The sequence below is a fragment of the Protomyctophum bolini genome (assembly GCF_963924005.1).
Source record: "Protomyctophum bolini genome assembly, chromosome: 18".
Lineage (NCBI taxonomy): Eukaryota > Metazoa > Chordata > Actinopteri > Myctophiformes > Myctophidae > Protomyctophum > Protomyctophum bolini.
Window position 1 is genome coordinate 31,592,395 of NC_137879.1, and position 24,454 is coordinate 31,616,848.

At 43.0% G+C, this 24,454-nt stretch overlaps 1 protein-coding gene across 2 annotated transcripts in view; it reads left to right on the forward strand.

Moving 5' to 3' along the window:
• Positions 1-870: 870 nt before the first annotated feature.
• The window catches only part of spag9b (sperm associated antigen 9b), a 68,233-nt gene continuing 44,649 nt past the window's right edge, over positions 871-24,454 (forward strand). For both annotated transcript variants that reach the window (XM_080789728.1, XM_080789729.1), the window contains exons 1-4: positions 871-1,511; positions 15,891-16,011; positions 21,193-21,263; positions 23,086-23,180. In XM_080789728.1, the coding sequence (XP_080645854.1) occupies positions 1,212-1,511; positions 15,891-16,011; positions 21,193-21,263; positions 23,086-23,180 (587 nt within the window). In that variant the 5' untranslated portion in view covers positions 871-1,211. The remainder of the gene's footprint in view (positions 1,512-15,890; positions 16,012-21,192; positions 21,264-23,085; positions 23,181-24,454) is intronic.

Genomic DNA, 24,454 nt, shown 5'->3' on the forward strand with positions numbered 1-24,454 from the left:
TTCAAGCACAACTCAAAAGACTGCATGGACGACACCATAAAGCATTACACTTGTTTACAATAGGGTCCACCATGTTCAATTCATCATAACATTTAGAGACGTACAAATACAAACTACACTATATAGCCAAAAGCAGGAAATCATCATAGAGGAGGACCAGGAAGGTAAAAAGGGAAAAAAATCATATACAGTGAGGGGGAAAAGGTGGTGGGGTTTCAGATTTTACGGGGACCAGTTTCGAATTGCAGCCGTCCATATCGGTGCCCTTTGAGAGCGGTTTTGAAGGAGTCAAGGGATTAGCTGCATTGCATGTCTTAATGACTGTTGGTAGGGCGTTCCACATTTTGGTGGCATAGGAGCGAAATTTATTTTGTGCCGAATCTGGGTTGCACATGGTTTTTGATTGATTGATTGATTAACAGTTTGCAGAATTACAGTACATTTCAAGTACAATTCAATACAAAAACTGTTAACTGTGAGTCGAGGACACTATAGCATTACACTTTCAATTAATCAAGAATTTGTTCAATTCATCAAGGTTTGTTGAACTCCCTCTGGTGTTGTGGGTGTGGACTGTGGACTTCGTTGACATTAAGGAAGTATTTAGACAGGTACATGGCCATGGGCCAGAATGAGATGATGTACGACGGTAAGAGCGCCCCTCACTTCACACGAGTGTGATTTTTTAAAGGGTCCCACATCTTATGGCACTGGACGGTGTTACAGCATATCACAGGGGGAATGATTTAGCTCCATCTGATCCGTGTCCCTCCCCGCTCTCTTTAGTCCGTGATGACGTCACGGTGACCCGTCAACAACACAGGAGCTCATCTGTTGGGAGTGTGTGTGTGTGTGTGTGTGTGAGAGAGAGAGAGACCAGACACAGACAGAAAGGAAAGGAGGACAAACTGTATTCCAAGACCAAGCGGAGCGACACACACACTTTACAACGAACGACCAAAGCGGCGAGAGACATTACAAACTCAGCCGTCTCCCGTCTGGGAACTAAACAAAGTTGTTTTAACAACAACTCCAGCGGCTGGACGGGTACGCTTTATAGAACCATGTTTTAGAAAGAGTATATAGTTGTGGTTGGTGGATAGAAACAAGGAGGCGGGCTTGGGACTGGAGCTTTGCAGCGGCTAGCTGGTTAGCTGGGGGAAGATATAAGTAAGAACGAAAGAAATAACTTGGAAGAAGAGCAAAGAAGAATGGAGCTAGACGACGTCGTCCTGTACCAGGACGACTCGGGGTCCGCGGCGATGATGTCCGAGCGGGTGTCCGGCCTGGCCAGCTCCATATACCGCGAGTTCGAGAGGCTGATCGGCCAATACGACGAGGACGTGGTGAAGGAACTTATGCCACTTGTGGTCGCCGTGCTGGAGAACTTGGACTCGGTGTTCGCCGTCAACCAGGAGCACGAAGTGGAGCTGGAGCTCCTGAAGGAGGACAACGAGCAACTTGTCACCCAGTACGAGCGAGAGAAGGCGCTGAGGAAACATGCAGAGGAGGTGGGTGTTCGTTCTGCGGTTTGTTTTTGTGCACAAAAAAGTGTTGTTGTTGTTGGTGCACTTCACGGAGACGATGACCAGATCATCCGCTTTGCTACAACAAGGCCACACGACTTGTGTTGGAGAGCACAGATTTGTGCTCCAACAACACACTGTCAAGAAGTAACACATTATTTAATTATGCTTCTTGTATTGAATGTGGGTTAGGTTCTAAATGTTTGGGCTAGGTTAGGGTCAAGCCACCCATTTCATAGGTCAGGACTAGCCCTACAAGTCAGAACCCAATGCTACTAAAGTTTCTGACATTTTTTAGCTTTACGGAGGGTTCCGAGAGGGGCTAAGGTCAGGACCTCTGCTTTTTATTAAATATCTGAGACTACTCTCCATAGTAAAATAGTGTTGATTTAACTCTGAGAGTTACAGACTGGTCAATTTTCTTCCTTATCAATCATTTATCTGGGGATGGGGGCACCCTAGAAGTCTACTCTGGACTGGACCCCTCTCCCCAGGTTGCTAGAGAGAGGCCCACCTGCCCCACTACCACCTTCAGCAGGGTGGAATAAATAACTTTTCCACCAATCTTGTAGTTTAGTGTGTAATGCAACATCACTGATTTGATTTCCAGTTCTGCATCAGCGGCATGCGTTTCAAACCACAATGTGGTTTGTATGCTTTTTGCTGATTCAAATGCATGCTCTGCAGACTAGATGCAGTGTGAAAGTCCTAGTACTGACAGCTTTCAATTCAGCCTGCTCCCAATTATAATATTAGTCATAGATGCAAAACATGATGTGCCCCCATTGTTTTGGATTCAGTCAAAGGACACCCTTGTTTGCAAATACCCCTTAGCATTATGTTCTTTCAGTTGTATTTACCATTACTTTTCAGACTTGTCAGTCTACTCATCTTTCAATGTGCATTAATGATACATTGCCTTGTTTTTCAAACTTATTCTTTATTTCCCTGTTGTTCGCTTGCTCATTTCCCTTTCCCCTCACTCACTCACTCACTCACTAGTATGACACTGCCTATCTATACTATTCTCGTAGCACTAGCAACCCATGATGAACCAATTTAGCCCTAGCCTTCACAGTAATGTGCACCTGGATGTGATAGTTTAGCACTCTCATCTTGCAACCTTAAGTTGTAGCATGTTGTTATATGTTATCTAGTTAATACAGACTACACTAACATGTAGTTGCTATGCAACTATATAGTGCAGGTGCTGACTGATTTGTTTGGTCAGACAACAACACAAAAATATCAAAATAAAGTATGTAAAATGGGGGGGGGGGGGGAAAGATTGGCAGATATTTTTTGCTAGTGGGTTTCTCTTCTTGGTAGAAGACTCATGACTGTAGTGTTAATAATGTTTTAGTAATAGACTAGTATCATTGCATCTGATCATTTAGGCATACATGGCCGAAATGTCTCCAAGTTAAATTGGAAAAAAGGCAGAAAAGTCAAGTTGTTAAAAGTCAAAAGACTTATTATAGAAACAATTAGAGCACGCATTTGGCATGTTCTGATTTGTCAAATTGTGTGTGTGTGTGTGGGGGTGTGTCCTTGCTCTGCTGTTGATATTAAACTTGGCAAGGATAGCATTAGCTTGAGTAACAGGCATAGCAGGTTTCAAAGCAAGTCAGCCTACGCCTAATTCTATCAATTTTATAATTGATTACCTGAGAGACCTGTACATATGGGAATTCAGTTGTCCCATTTGGTTTACTTGTCAAAAAGCATTTTTCGGGCACGGTGGCACAGTTGGTAGTGCTAGAAGGTCCTGGGTTTGATTCCCGCTCGGGACGCTGTGGGTGCTGGCGGCGTGTTTCCTCCACCGCGTCATCAGTGCCCATACACAAGGTGGCGTTGGCGAAAGGGCCTTTCTGTGTGGAGTTTGTATGTTCTCCCCGTGTCCGCTAGGGTAGGTACCCTCACAAAAAACATGCAGTAATCCTGGTCTCTAAACTGCCTCCCCCTGGCCAGCCTCTGATGGAGGGGAAAGGAATTGGTTGGAATAACGTGTTCCTTCCACGCGCTACGTCCAACCAGGGAAACTCCCCCCTGTAAAGGAGCAACTTGGACACTCAGGCATGAAGGAAGCATGAGTTCAAGTCCGTTGCTCTCCCCATGTCCCCCATATATGGGGACTAGGTTGGCGGAGGGTGTGTAGAGCCCAGGATCACATTAGATAATTGACACAGGGGTGAAAAATGGGTTACAAAATCGTGGGATAAAAATGATTTTTCACACTCCCAACGAATTTACTTTACACAGACTTTACACATACATACAGTACTGCTTTTAGTTTCACGTTATTTTTTTTTAAGGGGCGGGAACCCCTTTTGGTGGTATAATTTAGCTATCGAAAAATAGCAGATCTACAAGCTCATAGCGTGCCATGAGCTTTGAGCTTGTAGGTCTGCTATTTTTGAAAAATCGTGAAAATGTGGCTCAAATCTTTGAATATATATATACTGTGTACAGGGCTCGACAGTGCGTCTAGGTACTCGCATTTGCGACTAAAAATATCACTGTGCGAGTTGTAAAATTAAATTTGTAGCACAGGTGCGACTACAGGATTTGACCATTCAATCGTGATAAAGACAAGTCTCTGTCTACAGCAAGTGCACATTCTATAGTCGTGGTTCTATACCTAAATTTATATTTCTGAACGGCGGTGTCGTTCGCCTATCTATCTATCTACTAACTGATAGTCTATATAAAAACAAATTGATTATATAGATTATATAAAAAAATATGATATCCAGATGAATATCAATATTGTGATCATTATTTACACGACCAAACGCAGCATCATCAACCGTATCATAATGTGTAGTAATACAATAAACAATCAAGAGGGCATTGCCTGACCATGGATCACACCAAGGGACCTGCAACATGACTGAGGAACACGTCCCACTTCAGATCATATTTATCTAACTGATTATTCATTTTAAAGGATAACCTCTCCAAAGCAGCCACAATACCGAGCTGAGTGAACCATACATGTGCTGGAGGTAAAACCTCAGACTTCCATTCCTTAACAATGATTTTCCTACCCACCATTAATGCTGTTTGAATCCAGTCAGCTAGAGGTGCAGCCGGGAGGTGTTATATTGTGATCATTTCTGAAAAGATATTGTGATATAATAATTTTGTCATATTGCCTGTCCCTACCTCATATCACTTTATTAAAGAAAAATCACACCTGTGTGAAGTGAAGGGCACTCTTGAGTCTTATCATCATACATCATGGATTTTAATTTACGTCATATTCAGCGGAATTTTGACCTAATTTCTCCGTTCATTGTCAATGGCAAATATTGAGACGTGTGGGGACTAAAGCTGTATATAGGAGGGGCTAGCGCCCCTCAAAAACACATTATTTGATAACTTTTCACTGGCTCCTAAAATAATTTGTGTGCTACTAGATTTTTCAACAAAAATGCTAAGCGTCGAGCCCTGACTGTGTATATATATATATATATATATACGTTTTTAACTCAAATTTTTGTGGGGTCCCTGGAACAATATATTTTCCGATGGGGGTCGGCGGCCAAATACATATATTTTTGGGGGTCCCTGACCTGAAACAGTTTGAGAAGTTGAACCGCTGACATAGAAACATGAGGTTTTTCAGATAATATGTCAGCATTTAGAAGGCATTTGTAGAATCGTCCTCGGGTCTAAATGCGTTCATTAGTTGTACCTTTTTTGTTGTATCATTTCAGTTTTACAAATCTCTTCAAGCCTACTGTCTATTTGTGTACCGTCCAGTTCACACACTCAATACAATGGATGACATGACAATTAAATGTAGTGGTCTCCTCCTGGAAAGGCAAGTCGTTTGAACGACGCATTAAGCAACACTGATGTCTTGCTGATGTCTTGCATAGCACATTTTGACCGGGAACGCCTTTTGGTGTTTTAAGCATTACGTTCTACTTTAGCTATTGAAAAATAGCAGAACACTTTGAATATATATATATATTCTTTCAGAGCCAACGTTTTTAACTCAAATCTTTGCTTCTGAGAGGTTCCTGGAATAACATATTTTCAGATGGGGGTCGGCGGCCAATTACATAGGCTATAATCTTGGGGGTCCTTGACATGAAAATGTTTGAGTGACGACTGACATAGAAACATAGGTTTTTCAGAAAACTATCATGATTTAGAAGACATTTTGTAGAATCGTCCTCTGGTCTAAATGGGATAAGGAAGACATCAGTCTTGCTTATCCCATCTTGCGTATGCGTATCCTAGTATGATTGTGTCATAGGCCTAATCCTGTACCGTGACTACTACATAATAGAAGGTTAATGTCTGCCTTCTGGACACACCAGTGTAGCTGCCGGAGTTGACTTTCATGACTCAGGAATCACAGGGCATGGCCATAGGAAGTTATAGGCTAATTATACCAGTCTGAGGTCATTTGGACTGACTGACTGCTCTGCTGGACACACCACAGGTACACACACACACACACACACACACACACACACACACACACATTAAAATAGGTTGCATTTGGTTTTTTATTATAGTTTATTTTGCTAGCTTTAGTTATGATGATAATGTATTCTTCTGTTTTCTACATACAATATAACCATATAATATGAAATGGGTGTTAAATGCTGCAATTTGTAAAAATGGCTAAATATGACTCCTAAAGTCGTTGAAGTGGGACACTCACTCACACACACACATCATACATACCTAATTTTAGGGCTTGGAAAAGCTATGACATGCTAATGACAGGCTTAAACTACTTTTGATACAATTGATATAGTTGTGTTGGCATGCAAGTTTGTTGAGGAAGATAAGACTGTCCTTGACAAAAGTGCCATTCACACGAGCAGTCAAGCAGCACTATAACAGTATAACTATAAAATGTAGTTTAAAAAGTCGTTCCAAGTCAAGTGGATGGCAGAATTCACACACCACAACTATAACAAACGCAATGGTGAACGATAAAGTTAATTATGGTGCTCACGGTGTAAATGGCGCTTAAGAATTGCCCTAGTATTTGCTGTCTGTGGTTCTCCACTCATAAAGCGTGGATGCTTTTATTTCAGATAGGTACAGTGAGTGAACAGAGACAGGAATGACGGGAAAACGAGGGGCAATAGCAGGCATTAAAGGGCCTGCCCTCAGTGGACTTTATCTGGGGTCAGCTGCAAGGAGGTCTACAGCAAACGGCCTCATTTATATAGGCTCTCTTACTCGGTGAAACACGGGGGCACCCCAAATGGTTAATCTTGAATATTGTTTCTATCAAAGTGATCTTTTTTGTCCTGTGTGGAGTTTGCATGTTTGTTCTCCCCGTATCCCCTAGGGTAGGTACCCTCACAAAAAAAACCTGCATTAATCGTGGTCTCTATACTTTTCTTTTAAATTCAGTATAGCTTTTTCTGCCTTTATGGATAGTCGGTATTGAGAGAGAGACAGGAGAATCCTCATGCATAGAAGGAAGCATGAGGTCAGTCTGCTGCCCCTAGGTTGGCAGAGGAAGTGTAGCGCCCAGGATGTAGCGCCAGCCCCCCCCCCCCCCCCCCCCCCCCAGCACCCCTACTTCCCTCAGCCATGTCTGCGCTGTAGTACTTATTACCAGAAAGGCTCACCTGATGTGAGCAACTGGTGCGCCCCGAGTTCATCTGTACTGAGGATCTCCATTAAATGTAACCTGCGTCAGGTCTACTGACAACATGCCTGCTTAGTGCTTTGTCTGTCCCTGCCTTCCGCTGTGCTCCTCACATGTATGCATCTGTGGACATAAAGCCACAAGATTGTTCTCTCCTCAGTCAATAGTCTGTTTTACGGATTTCTTCCTATACTGCAAATGACATGGATACCTGTTGATTCTGTTGACACACTAGCACCAGACTACCACAACCACACCTACTGGCTTGGATATTATGACGTTGAGGTACTCGACCACTGACGGAACTCCATCGTCTCCCATCTGTTTGCAGCGCCTCTGATACGTTATGAGCTTATCGTGAGTCGTGACCTAAGAATTGTTCGTAAGACTTAAATGGGACATTTCTTTCCTTTTAACTACCGCACTGTGCAGGAAAATGGAAAAACAGGATGATTCACTTCAGCTAACACAACCTAGTCAACGAAGAGCCCAATGACATGGATATCAGTCCTAGTTATAGATTAACATTTCTGTTATGACGGTAGTACTTTTATAGGCAAATATACTGACTTTTGTCTGTGGTTCGGTTGTTCATGCCTTAGCAAAAGTTGAGCCCCGTGATTTACTTTAGGTCAGAGGACACGCACACACGCAGTCACTCACGCATACACTCACGCACACATAATCACTGAGATTCTCTTCATATCTCACCACCCTGTTTGACTGCATAGTAACATGGCCACAGTAACGTGTGACCTGCTGACCGGCTGCTATGACTAAGGTAGTGATAGTTGTCTTTCCCTTTGTGGCATTTCACGCTGGAATGTCACAAGTATCACAACACAAGAAATATTGTTGCAGGCTGATGGATTGCAAAGTTTGCAGCCAACAAAACAATTGCCTCTTCATTATGTGGAAGAGTGGAAATCCTTAGCATGCTCTCGGTTACTCGAGCAAAGTGACAGATTAATTTCACCGGACAAACAAATTGAATTAGCAAAGTTCCATTTTCCCACACTACAAACCCAATGGAATTCCTCTGTCCTTTTTCAGTACGTCTCACCAGAAAAGGAAAGGAAACGGGCAGGGCAGGAAATTGTTCAGCCCTCCCCTTAGTTCCTTTTGGCTCCTTCTGGACCAAAGTGTCCTCGCCTCATTGCGCGCGGCAGCATGATCTCTCACAATGTTATGATGTAACGGATCTCTCTTAGAAAAGGCACCTGCTACTGATCCTGGTCTTAAATAATACAAGGAGATCAACTAAGGTGGCGTCTAAATGGAGTGAAAGCGAGAATGGCAGATGGTTAATATAAGGTTTGTTTGAGGCTTTTCTGCCTTTTTATTGATAGTATCAAGTGAAGAATGACCGGAAAGAGGGAGAGAGAGAAGGGGAGAGACTTGCAGCAAAGGTCGTCATGAACGGGACTCGAACACGCAACGCGCTGTCAGGGCAGAGCATATATGTGGCATGCGCCTGGACCACTTGGCCAGTGGGCGCCCGACCATCTGATCTTTTTTTTCCTCCCATACACGTCTTTCATAATGACCAAAGATGTGTAAAGTAAACGTGTTTTGTCCCAACAGGGCTCCTGTAACTGAGCCGAACACCCAGCGTACATGCTCTGAGTTGTGTTCAGAGCGCAAGAGTTGCACATTTAGCTGGACACTAAATATTGTGTGAATATTTGACAGGGTCTGAAAAAAGTTGAATTAATTTGACCGGCATAAATACATCATTCCTACTACACATCGCGTGTGTGTGTGTGTGTGTGTGTGTGTGTGTGTGTGTGTGTGTGTGTGTGTGTGTGTGTGTGTGTGTGTGTGTGTGTGTGTGTGTGTGTGTGTGTGTGTGTGTGTGTGTGTGTGTGTGTGTGTGTGTGTGTGTGTGTGTGTGTGTGTGTATTTTAATGGTCTAGATTAACTTTTTGAAAACCAATTCCAAGTCCAACATAAATGACTGCACTAAAGTCTTGGTTAGTGCGACGAGGTTGTTTTTAAAATGTCCAAATTGTTTGCACCCAGTAGAGTTGTATCCCATTCATTGAATTTTAGATGTCACCAGACGTAGCAGTAGGCAGAGGCCTCCTATCGTCTGGCTACACAAGACTACATTCATACTAATTACTAACCATGTCACATGTCAACCGGATTGATGAATTACCCACCCGCCAAAATGAATACATACACACAACAACCGAAGGTTGTTGTGTGTATGTGTTCATGACGTATTCAAGTGTGTGTTAGTTAGTTCCTTTGTTTCTTTCATAACAATTAACCTGACACTGGATAGAGTTGGGATCTGGAACCGGAGGACTCAGACCCAATATTGAAGAACATTGGGTCTATCATATTTGGAACCGGTTTATCACACTATCGGAGCTGGTATGTTGTGGAGTGGACGTCTGCTAGACAATTACAATACCAAGGACCACCATGACGGGTCCATTTTGGTTCCAATTGGCGCCCCATATAGGCACTGGTTAAGGGGAACGTGTTAAGGAATCGGACGAGAAGGATCCCAACCCCGCTGCTTGACAGGTCGTCCACTCCAGACAACAGTTTCCAGATGTCTCGGTAATATCCAGCCAGCCTACTGAAGACTGAGCACAGTTCATCAGGCTCTCTGTCAATTGAGTGTCCATACAGTGCATCCCTATGTATGTGTGTGTGTGTGTGTGTGTGTGTGTGTGTGTGTGTGTGTGTGTGTGCTGGAGCCACATGCGGCATGTGTGTCTGTGTGCATGTGCTTAACGAGGGACAAAGGGAGCATTATACATTGGGGAGCTGGGGGAAGAAGATCGCAAAGAGAGAGAACGCGAAAGAAAAAAACCCCCGGAGGAACACTTTGTCTGGAGCGCTGTCATATGCACAACCTCAACCCTGCGTCATATGATAAGCAGCTGTGTGTGTGTGTGTGTGTGTGCGCGCCTTTGTGTCAGATGTTAAGGTTTAGGCTATAGAGGGCTAACACATGATTTATACTCGCTAGCAGCTCTAAAAGCTCACAATGCGTCTCAGCATGACACCTTGTGAACTTGTAGATTGGCTATTTTTGGTGCACGACAGAACGCCCAACCAAGTCTAACGCAGGCTTTAATTGCGAAGCAGTGAGCACTTACTATGAGACCTAGCAGATCATGTCTGTCTGTCTGTCTGTGTGTCTGTGTGTCCCCCCTTTGTGCCCATATATGGAGCTGAGTGATTTGTTTGTGATTGATTGATGCAACACACTCCATATTTGGACGTATAGCTGCTTTGGGGACTCCTTATATGGTTATGGCTAAAAATAACTTAACTTAAAAAAATAATAACTTAGAGCTGCGTTCGCTTTGCGCGTCTTACTGGTAATCTCTAGGTTTATGTGCACATGTATATGGGAAACGAGTCTTGGGCTGAGTCACTCACAGAATAAAAACCTTCATAATTACATGTCTGTCAGTCCGTCCGTCTGTGCTAATCTCCAGCACCGTGTTGAGATCTCCCAGTAGGCCAAGACCATCTCCCCCACATTTTTTAAATCAGCCTCATGTTGCCGCTATAACAAGCCTCTCCATGTTTTGACCTATAACCTTTTAAATACTCTTATTGCAATTAATTCATGGTTCATTTCAGTCTACAATATTTACATATTCTTGCAAGCGTTTTAATTTTCCTTTTATGTACACCCAACGGTGATGCAAATTAGTTAAATTAGAACAAAATACTTTGCCACTACTATTGATTCTGTCTGCGACTCACCCAAATCAGTACGCATTATCGGCCAGTCATGGGATCAAGATGTATCGGTCAGAGTTTTCTGACATCAAAAGCTTGTGTAAATATTAAAAATGTAAGTGGCCTGTCGTTTGTTTAAACCTATACTATGCTGCTGTTTGTATACTATGCTGTTTCGTGCATTCAGTACGTTGCAATGTACAGATTATGGTGGTGTTGTTGTAGCCCCCCCCCCTACAAACACAGCCTACTGTCGTCTAGTCGCGACTCGCCAGTGCTATGTTAATGCTCTTAGTAGATTTACGGGGAGCAGGTCCACGGCTAGGATGTCAGTCTTCCACACCCAACCAAACCCTGCTTAAGTCTGTCAACACAGTCTGTCAACACACACACACACACAATGCCATAACATTTGCATTGCTACAGCAACAAATCTTTACCCCGCATTCTGACTTGTAGGACCATACCGGCGTCAGTAGTACAGTCCATAGGGGGCACCGTGGCACACAGTCGGTAGTGCTGTCTCCTCACAGCTAGAAGGTCCTGGGTTCGATTCCCGCTGGGGACGCTGTGGGCACTGGGAGCGTGTTCTCTCCTCCGCGTCATCAGTGCCCATACCCGAGGCGGGGTTAGCGAAAGGGCCTTTCTGTGTGGAGTTTGCATGTTCTCCCCGTGTCCCCTAGGGTAGGTAGTGGTACCCTTACAAAAAACATGCAGTAATCCTGGTCTCTAAACTTCCTCCCCCTGGCCAGCCAGGACGCCTGATGGAGGGGAAAGGAACTGGTTGGAATAACATGTTCCTTCCACGCGCTACGTCCAACTAGGGAAACTCCCCCCTGTCGGGTGTAAAGGAGCCACTTGGACACTCAGGCATGAAGGAAGTTCAAGTCCGTTGCTCTCCACAGGTTGGCGGAGGGTGTGTAGAGCCCAGGATCACATTAGATAATTGACACAGGGGTGAAAAATGGGTTACAAAATCGTGGGATAAAAAAAAGGTAGTACAGTCATTATGTCTATTGTATTCATAGTGCTTCCGACATATATTTTGTAAAAACATACAGTACTAGACTATTTTCGGATAAATGGCTCTATTGTTAGATTTAGCATTTGTCTCACTCTCCATAGTCATTAAAACATTAATGATTAACAAATGAACCTGAATAATTTAGTCAGTGAGTGTAGACTAGACATCACTGTGCGGTAAGAAGTCATCAATATTTTCATAAATGTGGGGTATGTTTTCTCCTAAATTCGAATACAAAATCTTCAGGTCAAACAACATTAACCCATTCTGACCTGAGATCAGATTCTAAAAATGTCTTCTACATCCTGACAGTTTTCCATTCTGACCTGAGATCAGATTCTAAAAATGTCTTCTACATCCTGACAGTTTTCTGAAAAAGCTATGTTTCTATGTCAGTCGTTCTTCGATTTGTCAAAAATAGCAGACCTACAAGCTCGTAGCGCGCCACTCGGTGGCGCGCTATGAGCTTGTAGATCTGCTTTTTTTCAATAGCTAAAGCATAACATACATCCGGGTAAAAAAACAGCCTGCCTCAGGCAGGACAGGGAGGGACAGAAGATTCCTCAGCATTTGCAGACGACTTTCATTTCCCCTACCTGTGGGCTGACCGGCCCCCCTCCCCCCTCTCTCTCTCTCATTAGCAGGCAACAGTGCAGTACTACAGCACCCCTACTGGCCTCTACTGGTATATACTGGTGCTCATTAACGTCACATAGGTGCATGTGCAACACATAGACACGGACATTGCTGTTCCTTGGAGTGGTTGCGCCACTCAAAAATAGCAGATCTACAAGCTCATAGCGTGCCACCGAGTGTCGCGCTACGAGCTTGTAGGTCTGCCATTTTTGAAAAAATAACGACTTGCATAGAAACTGATTCATAAAGTGACCCGTCCCGTGTACAAGCAACACCGCTGTACGACCAGCTATACCTGGTCGTACAGCTGTGTCGCTTAATCGCTTGTATAGTAGGGACGGTTCACTCTATTCCATTTATCAGTTATCCGTTATATCGGCGAATGACCCGGCAGTACAAATTAGGCCATGAGCCATTGGCTGCTGGGTTAACCCGAAAAACAACTTGACACTGAGACTGTCCTCGTCACAATCGCCCCTACAAAAAAGGAGCATTTTCCAACTAAGTTACTCTTATCAAAACAGTAGTTGCAGGGCAGAGTTATGACCATTGGCTTAGTTTCTGTTTACGGGTGAAAACGTGGCCTACTTTTAGTATGCTAATCCATTTATAGCTAAGCCAAGTTGTACTATATATATACTGTATACAGCTCCATCTCACTGAATTAGAATATTTTGTTTTTCTTTTAATCTTGTTGATTATGGCGTACAGCTCATGAAAATCAAAAAAATCCTATCTCAATGAATTAGAATATTTTACGAGACCACAAAAAAATATTTTCTTTAAACAAATCTGAAAAGTATTTTAATGTATGCAGTTAATACTTGGTCTGGGCTACTTTTGAAGAAATTATTTCATCAATGGGGCGTGGCATGGAGGTGATCAGTCTGTGGCACTGTTGTGTGTGTGTTATGGAAGCCCAGGTTTGCTTTGATAACAGCTGTAAATTAATTTGTATTGTTCAGCCTTATGTCTCACACCTTCCTCTTGACAATACAACCTAGATTCTCTGTGGGGTTCAGGTCAGGCCAGTTGGCTGGTCAGTTAAGTACAGTAATACCATGGTCAGTACACCAGTTACTAGTACCGTAGTTTTGGCTCTGTGGGCAGGTGCCAAATCTAGCTGGAAAGGAAAACTTGCATCTCCATGAAGCTTGTCAACATACATGAAGCACAATGTACTCTAAAAAGATGGCTGTGTTGAAAGTTGAAACCATTGTTAAGTTTTCACTGTCAGTGGACCAACACCATGCAGATAACATTGCCTAAATCAGCACTGTGTTTCGTCATGTCCAGAGTCTCAACACAACCATCTATTATGAAATTTTACAGCACTGTGTGCCTCTGTACATTGACAAGCTTTATGTTGAATGTTGATATTTCCTTTTCCAGCAGCACTTGGCACCTGCCCACAGAGCCAAAACTACACAGGGATGATTTAGGCCATGTTATGTTCATGGTGTTGGTCCACTGACAGTGAAAAGTTAACAACGGTTTCAACACAGCCATATTTTTAGAGTACATTGTGCTTCAGTATGTTGACAAGCTTCATGGAGATGCTAATTTTCCTTTCCAGCTCGATTTGGCACCTGCCCACAGAGCCAAAACTACTAGTAACTGGTGTACTGACCATGGTATTACTTTGCTTAACTGACCAGCCAACTGGCCTGACCTGAACCCCACAGAGAATCTAGGTTGTATTGTCAAGAGGAAGGTGTGAGACATGAGACTGAACAATACAAATTAATTTACGGCTGTTATCAAAGCAAACCTGGGCTTCCATAACACCTCAACAGTGCCACAGACTGATCACCTCCATGCCACGCCACATTGATGATGAAATAATTTCTTCAAAAGTAGCCCAGACCAAGTATTAACTGCATACATTAATATACTTTTCAGATGGTCGACATTTCTCATTTACAAAAACATTTTTTAGTGGTCTCGTTCATTCATCTCGATTCATTGAGATCGGATCTTTTGGGTTGAGCTGTACGTTATAATCATCAAGATTAAAACAAAAAAGGTTTTAAATACTTCACTTTATGCACAATGAATTGAGAATATATGAAAGTTTCACTTTTTTATTTATATTACAGAAGAAAATGAACTTTTACAAAATATTCTATTTCAGTGAGATGGAGCTGTGTGTGTGTGTATATGTATATACTGTATATATATTATTTTTCAGTCAGGACAACTCAAGAATTGATGGAATATATATTTATTGAATATAAGATGAGCAATATATTTATTATGGTTTGGCGATGTATTGGATCTGCTTTTTAGGTACTCAGATCAAGCGCATCAGTCCCAACCATAGGGTCTCTGAAGTCTGAATACCCCATACCTAAACAGTAGATCCGAAAAGGACAGGAAAGGAAGCAGGAGGAGAAATGCAAACCTCCGGTTAAAGTAGCCGGTATGAAGATGGAGTGAGTGGGTGATTGGCTGAGTGAATCATGTGAATGAGAGCGTGATGCTGAGGCAGCCCAATTAACGGCCGGCAGCAACTGCACTGAGGTTCACTGACTGAACTTGCTCTGCGCATGTCTACGACAGGTACAATTGCTCATATATATACATATATATTAATCTTTTTAGGTTTTCACATAAAGATGTGTCCTAAATGTATGCAAATAAAGTACAAGTTGTACTTTCTACTAACACACACCAACCAACCAGTCATACAGTTCCCAGACAGAACTTGAAGTGGACATGAAGCCACGATAATCAAATGGAACCGTGTGTTTCTGTGCGACGCATACAGTAGAGAGAGTGGAATCGTTCACTGTGGTTGTTGCTCCAGCAGGCTCTAAAAGATGCACAGTCTGTCTCCCACAGACGGCGCAAGACACACACAGAGCATGGCTTTTCATGTGAGAGTGCCAAGATACTGCCACTGTGCACCTGTTGTGTAGGGAGCTTAAATTACACTGTACAATGGAGCCGAGGACAGATGCCATGTCACTTTTCCAGTGGCGTCAATACTGGGGCTCTCTCTCTCTCTCTCTCTCACTCATTCTCACACTCACACACACACACGCACACACATTATTCACAGTAGTCCGAGTGGGTGGATGCTGTGTAAATAACCACTGAAAGCAAGGCCGGTGTCAGACCGGTGTTGGCTAACAGGTGCTAGGGGTCAAAGAGGACACATCTGACCCAAAATGAACCTGTCTCATTCATGTTTCAGATTCTTCTCGTTTCTGTCACCAACAAATCATCAATTCGTCAATCTCTCTCTCTCTCTGTCTCTCTCTCTCTCGGCACCAATGACAGGCGCCCGAATGAAGTGCATTAACAAATAAGAGTTGGTATTGATTCTGGTGTGTTTCATCTCGCTCCTCTGCAGAGGTATATGGAGTTTGAGGACTCCCAAGAGGGGGAGAAGAAGGAGCTCCAGTGTCGACTGGCGGTGCTGGAGTCTCACACGCGCCAGCTGGAGCTGAAAACCAAGAACTCCCTAGACCAGAGTAAGTCCCACCACTCGCAAAACATACTCTCCCCCCCCTGGCTCTGTGATGAACCTACATATAATATAGGCAGTAGGATTATCTTCATCACTGGCTTTATCCCCTCCAACAGTCTTGATCTAGACTATTATCTTCACCTTGCGTTGACCTCGGTATTGTTGACATGTTGTGAATCTTTTGTGTTGTGTGTGTGCGTGTGTGGGTCCTGGGTGGGTGGGTTGCAGATGAATTGCCTCTCTTGGGATCAATAAAATAGTCTGAATCACTCTCATGCACACACACACACACACACACACACCAGCGACACCCTGGCCGTTTGCAGGTCTTGTGACTGTTGCTAGCCCTGATGTGCCTCAGGACAGATGGACTTGGCCGTCGCTAATGAATAAGGACCATTATTAACATTATGTAAAAGACCGGCTTCTCTTGTTTACTCCAACTGTTCCCCAACTAAGCCGAGGCCTGCATGTAAGCTATAATGACATACAGTACAGTACATGTGGATATTCCAGCCCAAGGCCAGGTATTAAACCCTTCTCACAGTGAGGTCTGTGACTCGAATAAATAATATAATAATTCACATTATTATTTTGTATTAATCATGTTTATCTAATTGTGCTGCCAGGTTTTGCACAAAAAACTATTAGAATAAAATGTCTTTTTGAATGTCAAGTAAAGAAGTCCTGGTTAAATGCTGGCGTTTGAAGCAACTTGCTTTTATGAAACAAAAAATATCCCACTCATTTTCTTCACCAATTGTCAATTGTCTACACTACACTCCCTCTGCTAACCTGCAGAGATCAATGCACTGACCTCATACTTCCTTCAATGCATGAGGACTGAGGAGTCCAAGCCGCTCCTTTTCACCTGACAGAGGGGAGTTGGCCCGGTTGGACGTAGCGCGTGGAAGGAACACGTTATTCCAAACAATTCCTTTTCCCCTCTATCAGGCATGAAGCAACATGCGTTTGATTGGAAATGTGAGAAATTCACTGTTGTGGCATGTTTGTTTTTTTAAGCGACTCGAACCCTAATGATTGACTGAGTCCGAGTACAGACCTGCCAACCTGTATGTCTTTAGCACTTTTTGAAAGTAGAGGCTGTTACGATAACTAAAGTATGCAAAAAGCTTGTGATCAGGATTTGTGGGCCGATACTAATAACCCTAACCGAATCGAGAGGCAGCGGTGGCCGAGTGGATTGCGGAGCGGTCTAGATACCGGAAGGTCGCCAGTTCGATTCAGCGGTCCGACACGTTAAAATTACCACCGTTGAAGTGCCCTTGGACAAGGCATTGAACCTCTACCATGAAATGCTCCATGTGGGCCTGGCTGTAAACAAGTATCTGATGCTTAGTCCAGTTACCCTTGGTAAACTTGATTTACCAGAACGCATTTCTTCTTTCTTCTTCATCCTTTCCTCAGGATTGGTCGATTCTGGAAAAGTTTATTTATGTTTTTATTTTAGTTTATTGACCTACTCTAAATGGTTCCGTTTTTATTCATTAGGGACACTCAAACAAAAAATTAGATTTATATAAAAAAAATAGAGTAATATATTTTCTTTACCCCCTTTTATCTCCCCAATATAGTCGTTATGCCAATTGATTCCTCCCCACAGACATTTCTGTGTTGTCACTGCTTGTTGTATCCTACTGACTCACCTACCAGTGAGGAGCCCCCACCAGGATGACCTTTGCCCTCCTACTCTTCCCGCCCCAACACTTTCCGCTGACAGGTGCCGACCCCAACCCATAGGAGTTTGTGTAGTTACAATTATCACGCTCCCCGCGGGGCTCCCCTCCCCCGAACACAGGCCAATTGTGTTGGTGCGGACGCCCAACAAAGCCTGTTGCACCACGGTGGATTCAAAACCTCCACCTCCGTGCTGGTGGGCTGGGACTTTACCACTGCATCACCCGGGCGCCTCAAATTTTAGATTTCTGACATGGCCCAGCCCCTTAGATAGCACTTTAAGTAGACTTAGATAGTATTTTAAACAGACTTATAGCTTGTTTGCGTAGACAGCACTAGAATTGCATTTTATGTAGTCATAGCACTTTATAGTACACATGTATAATATAGTATAGTATGTATAGTTTACATATATACTCCACTGTTACGTTCTTAGCTTGTTTTCGGCAACACTTTTTGCAAGGTTCTTATACAGTAGGTTCAAGGTTCACTTTATTTGTCATTTCACATGCGAAAACCGTACTCTCAGGACCAGCAGTGCATATTTAACCCATTCTGACCTGAGATCAGATTCATACGAGGTTTCCACGGGACACACACTGGTCTGATTAACCCATTCTGACCTGAGATCAGATTCTAAAAAAATGTCAGTCGTTCTTCGAATTTTTCAAAAATAGCAGACCTACAAGCTCGTAGCGCGCCACTCGGTGGCGCGCTATGAGCTTGTAGATCTGCTATTTTTCAATAGCTAAAGCACGACATGATGCCAACACCAAAATGGGTTCCCGTTCAGAATGGGTTAAAACCAATAAAAAATAAAATAAAAAAACCCAATAAATAAGCATAAAATCCCCCAAAGTGCAGTGCATTAAAACAGAGCAGCATATAAAAAAATAGTTCTGGCAAATATGGTATTCTGCCTAAAGTCTTGAGCAATTATGACACAGAGGGTGACTTGTGTTTCTCACAGGACGTCAGTAAGCAAACCCCACATGATGGTCACACTGCACAGGACTCATCTTCCTATTATTAATCTATCCCGCCAGCAGTTTGGTTTATATAAGTTTCCTGCTATGCTCCTGCATGCCAGAATCAGAACCCACACTCGTCATGAACAGCCAGTGTGCTTAATCTATAATGCCATGCCGGGTTGTTCTAAATTAAGTTAAAAATGTGTTGAGTATTGGGGAAACATTATTTGTTGCTATTGCAACTATTGGAGCAGCGGTGGCCGAACGGTTTGCGGAGCGGTCTTGATACCGGAAGGTCGCCAGTTCGCATCCCCGGACCGGCACGTTAAAATTACCACCGCTGAAGTGCCCTTGAGCAAGGCATTGAACCCCTACCATGAAATGTTCTATGAGCAGGGTGTGGCTGTAAACAAGTCCTTGGCTTAGTCCACTTCCCTGGGTAAACAAAGAACTTTGCTTTGCTTTTTGCGATAAAAGTGTCACAAACTCAAGTGTGAACTTATTTACCAGTTATTTTCCTACCCAGTAACTCAAATATTAATTAAAGGAACACTTATTCCAGAATTATGTAGATTTTTCTTTAGCATCGTACTTTCACTTCCCTGTAAAACCCCACACATCTGTTTATCTGCTGTAGGTTATTTCTGTCTATTGTTTAATCTCTAGTTCCTCTATCAGTCTTCTCATAATGACACAGATCACACCTCACTCTGAAGTGATTGCCCTGAATTCCCCATATATCCAGCTTCTCAGCTGGTTTCGTGTTAATCCCAGCGAAAGGAACTGTTGTCTACAGTGCAACAAGGTAAACTTACAGACCAGGAGGGCAAAGTGTTATCTTTAGAAGGTGGGGTAGCTCGGTTTGCTGTGTGAACTCTTGACTGGGGCTTGGTGCATAGCCGTCGTAACTGAGCAGATGGGACATTTTACTGCTTCAATCTCCGCCTTTGTGCGATCATGACATTGTTTAGCTGCCAGTTGAGCGCGCACACACACGCGCAAAGATTGTCGGCGTGTTTTGACTACAAACGGTCAATGTCAGCCAACGGCCACAATGGAATAGCTAAGCGGTTTGTCAGGATTCCTTGTTGTCTCATTCTGAAGCGGTCAAAGAAAAGCTATTATTTCATTTTTTACCCTGCACGTCTGATTATATTTGGTAATGTACCGTAGTTGGCCCTTGGCTTGGGTGTTAATATTTAATATTTTCTAATATGGCCCCCTTTGTAAAATGTTTGGTCACACCTGGGTTATGGGAACCGAAATATGGTATGGGAACGTTTGTTTTAGGTTAAAAACTAAAACAAAGAACATGAATGATGACATCATTGTACTTCTTACTTATGGTGGTATAAATGCTCTTAACCCATTCTGGGCGGGAACCCCTTTTGGTGTTTCAAGCACTCTGTAGTCTGTTATACTTAAGCTATTGGAAAATAGAAGATCTACAAGCTCATAGCGCGCCACCGAGTGGCACGCTATGAACTTGTAGGTCTGCTATTTTTGAAAGATCGTAAAAATGCGGCACAAATCTTTGATTGAATAGATATATATTCTTTCAGAGCGAACGTTTGTTTTATCTGCTCATGAGGGGACGCGTAGCGTAAAAGAAAAAGATCACCACAATCCACGTCTAGACAAACTATACTTATTTATTGAGGGTAGTGTGTGTAGTATTGTGGGTACATGCACTGTATAATTGCACTATGATCGTTCTTCTTTTATGCAATATATTTCCCCTCTATTTTATGTATTCATTTATATTTAAATGCCTTTCTAAGCCTCATGTAAATGCACTTGCTTGTGCTATACAAATACACTAAGAAATACTTGCCTGGCTTTTCCTTTTTTTTTTAACATAAAACACTGGAATATTGGTATAAATGTGTGATTTTTAACTGTTCTACTGTAAACTATTATGCATAGTTTGTTAAAGGAGAGTAGTACAGTGTATATATATATCGCATGTATTTTACTGGGAGAGTTTGGACATGCACATCTAATACATTTGCAGAACTAGATGACCACAGTAGATGGTCAGTGTGGTGCAAGACCGCAGAGGATGACGACCAGGAAGGCAGCTTATGCTGAAGAATTCAGTCGAGTGGTTGTGGTATTTGGCCTCAGCAGCTTAAACCTTATCACTGGACTATAGTAGGCTCGTGATTTAATGGATGCACTATAGCTGACAAAAAGGATCTGTCTTGTCTTCCAAACAAATCTGCCTTTCTGGGGAAAGACAGGGGAGAGCTTTCCTGCTCCACTGAGGACCCCTTGTGGCACTGACATGTTGGTACAAACTGAACTGAACTGATTTGTCAGCATGCTTTGATCCAGTCTTGCAACCAAAAAAAAAAAACTTGAAATATTACTGCAGTCTATTCTTGTTGAAACGAGAACTTTACTTTGAAGCACGATAATGTGTTATTTTGGCACAGAACCTTTTTTCTTATTCAGCAATCTTACTGTTTGAAGACATTGAAATTCCTTAATTTCCCTTTCTCTCCCATTTACAGTTAGCAGACTGGACGAGAGGGAAGCGGAGCTCAAGAAGGAATACAATGCCCTTTATCAAAGGCACACGGAGGTATGCTGAACCACGATCAAAGTGTGTGTGTTGGTGCTGTGGAGTGTGTGCATTCTTGTATGCATACTAAGTAAAGATGATCACCTGATATTCCTGCATCGATGTACAACACAGGACAACATGCTGGTGTTAGCAACAAATTACAATGAGTCAAAGCACTAGAAAAGAGTTACAAGAGACATACATACAGATAAGCAATCATACATCACGCCTTAGCAACGACTATGGTGATTGATTAAAAGTGGGCGTGGCAGCAGGTGTAATGTTACATCACTTTCAGCCAAATACTGTTGAAACTCAAACTCAAAATGCACTTACTTGTCAAAAATGATCTATGAATCCTGGTCTCTATACTGCCTCCCTCTGGTCAGCTAGAGCGCCTGATGGAGGGGAAAGGAACTGGTTGGAATAGTGAGTCTTCCACGCGCTACGTCCTACTGGGGGAAACGCCCCCCCCCCCCTGTCAGGTGATAAGAAGCACCCTGCTCACTCCTCGTGCATTGAAGGAAGCATGAGCTCGCTTCAGGGCTCTCCCCAGGTTGGCAGAGGAGAGTAGATCCCAGGATTACAGTTTAGGCAATTGGCACTGGGGGAATGATCGTGGGATAAAAATAAAATAAGAGGAAAAAGTTTATGGTGCCCCTGGAATCAATACCAGAGGGGGATTTGAGTATTTGGCCTTGCTGAAGTTTCTGCCTGTCTGTCATCTATAATGCATCACAAACGGATGCCAGAACAAACTGCTCAGGCCTCTATAGACAACAGCTGATCTATATACAGTACAAATTACAATTTAGGCATTTTGTAGACTCTTAATCCAGAGCGTTTTATTAGTAAGCAAGAACAACACATGGTAACACATCAAATACGTAAGCTACGAACCTAACATCGGTCTAACAGTGGAATATCACCATATAATGAAACTATGCGTATATACTATAGAGTGCTATGTCTACATAAAATGCTATCTAAATGACATAAATTGAGCTAGGGCAAGTTCTACGGGCTAAGATGGATTCCGAAGAGGTGGGTTTTCAGACTACGGCAGGAGATTGGGAGTGAGTCTGCACTCTGCAGTTCTGATTGCAATGGGAATTGAATTCCATAGTTTTGGAGCCAGAATGGAGAAGAGTTTGGGACCCGGCCCGGCATTTTTACTTTGTTTTTATTTTAAAAAAAAGTGAATGTTCTTCCAGCTTCCCTGCATTGGCTGATCTGAGCGCGCTGGAGGGTTTGTAAGGTCCATTTTGGATCAATTGGAGAGGCTTAAGTGTGCATGCCGGTAGGCCAGTAAGAAAAGGGTTACAATAGTCACGTTTTGATATGACTGATGTCTGGTTAAGGAGCTGGGCTGACTCCTGGGTGAGGAACGGTATAATTCGTTGAAGAGGCCTTAATTAAAAACCTGGCACCTACAGTATACACTGTCAGCTAAAATAGTTCCCATATTCTGGGCACGGATGGGCTCACGGGAGAGTCAAATTCAGCCTTAAATTAAATATTGTAGATATATTACATGCACAAGGGGCCTTTGCCTGTGAACAGTCTACCGCTCGGTGCAATCCATTTTCTATTGGTAGTGTATGCACCAGCAAGCTAATTGCTTAACCCATTCTGAACGGGAACCCATTTTGGTGTTAGCATCATGTCATGCTTTAGCTATTTTTGAAAAATCGAAGAGCGACTGACATTTTTAGAATCTGATCTCAGGTCAGAATGGGTTAATCAGACCAGTGTGTGTCCAGTGGAAACCTCGTATGAATCTGATCTCGGGTCAGAATGGGTTAATGCTTTCATGTATTGTGTTTTATGTGCTGTCCAGATGATCCACAGCTACATGGAACACCTGGAACGAACCAAACACCAACACGCGCTAGCAGCAGAGACCTTGGACACCAACGCACCCAGTAAAGCACGGTGAGTTAGCCCGACCCAAAACCCCAAGCTCTGCTTTCAGTCATGCTGTGTTTTCTCATATTGTGGCTCAGCAAATCAGAGCATCATGATAGAAATCTATTTCCTAATTTAGACCTGTTGCAACCTATACGTTGTTTATACCTTTGAATCCGGGAGCCACCTCTGTGTCTCATTAGTTGTTGCTATATATTTAGCAACATAATTATTGTTTCATATTTCTGAATAAGAATTGGAAGGTTTTCAGAAACCTTAGGTTAGGTTTTTTTCTAAGGTGTTTTTTTTGTAATCAGCCTCCCGTCTAAATTCCCTGCGATCTGCTTGGGAAAAGATGATATCTTACTATAGCCCATTAAAACCGGAAAAGCATCTGTGTCATTTTCGATTTGAACAGATTGGCTATTCAAAAGTTAACCTGCTCAGTGGCCTTGTGGTTAGTGTCCACCCTGAGACTTGGTTTCTATACCTGGCCGGGTCATACAGTACCAAAGACAAAGAAAATGGGACCCAGTGCCTCCCTGCTTGGCACTCGGCATCAAGGGTTGGATTGGGGGTAAGTCCCTGCGACATACTAGCGTCATGTCCAGGGCGTGTATACCTGTACATCATGTCCAGGGCGTGTACGTGTACCTGTCTTGTACATCACGCTACAGAAACAGGAGTTCGGCTCCTGCCCTATGCGCCTCATGGCTCGGCAAGGCTTACTTCTATTAAAAAAAGAAAGCAGCATGGCACTAAAGCTTGTACATCTGCTATTTCTGAGAATTTGTATCAGATCTAGTATCAGAGAATTTGTATCAGATCTAGTATCAGAGAATTTGTATCAGATCTAGTATCAAAGAATTTGTATCGGATCTAGACGCTCGCAGCATGGCACTAAAGCTTGTACACCTGCTATTTCTGAGAATCTGTAAAGAATCTAGAACAAATCTTCTCTTCTGGGATTCCCTGGCACAACAAATTGTGAGAACTACTGGTTTAGAAGCTTAATCCGTTAAATGATGTCTGATGTCTCAAATCACGTGACCCCATCCATGAGGTGGTTGCACTGTGAGTTTCTGGCTTGGGGATGAAATTACTGCATCATAATTGTTAGTCTGTGCGTATCAGTGCATGCAGGTTGCAGTAAAAATCCTCAGCGTTAATTAATCCACTTGTAACTCAGAGTGTACAATTGTAACCAAATGGACCACTCACTCCCACACATACTCTCCTCCCCCTACAGGCGAGCTCTGCAGAAGTAGGTCAGAGAACCAGTCTGTCAGATAAAATGTAGA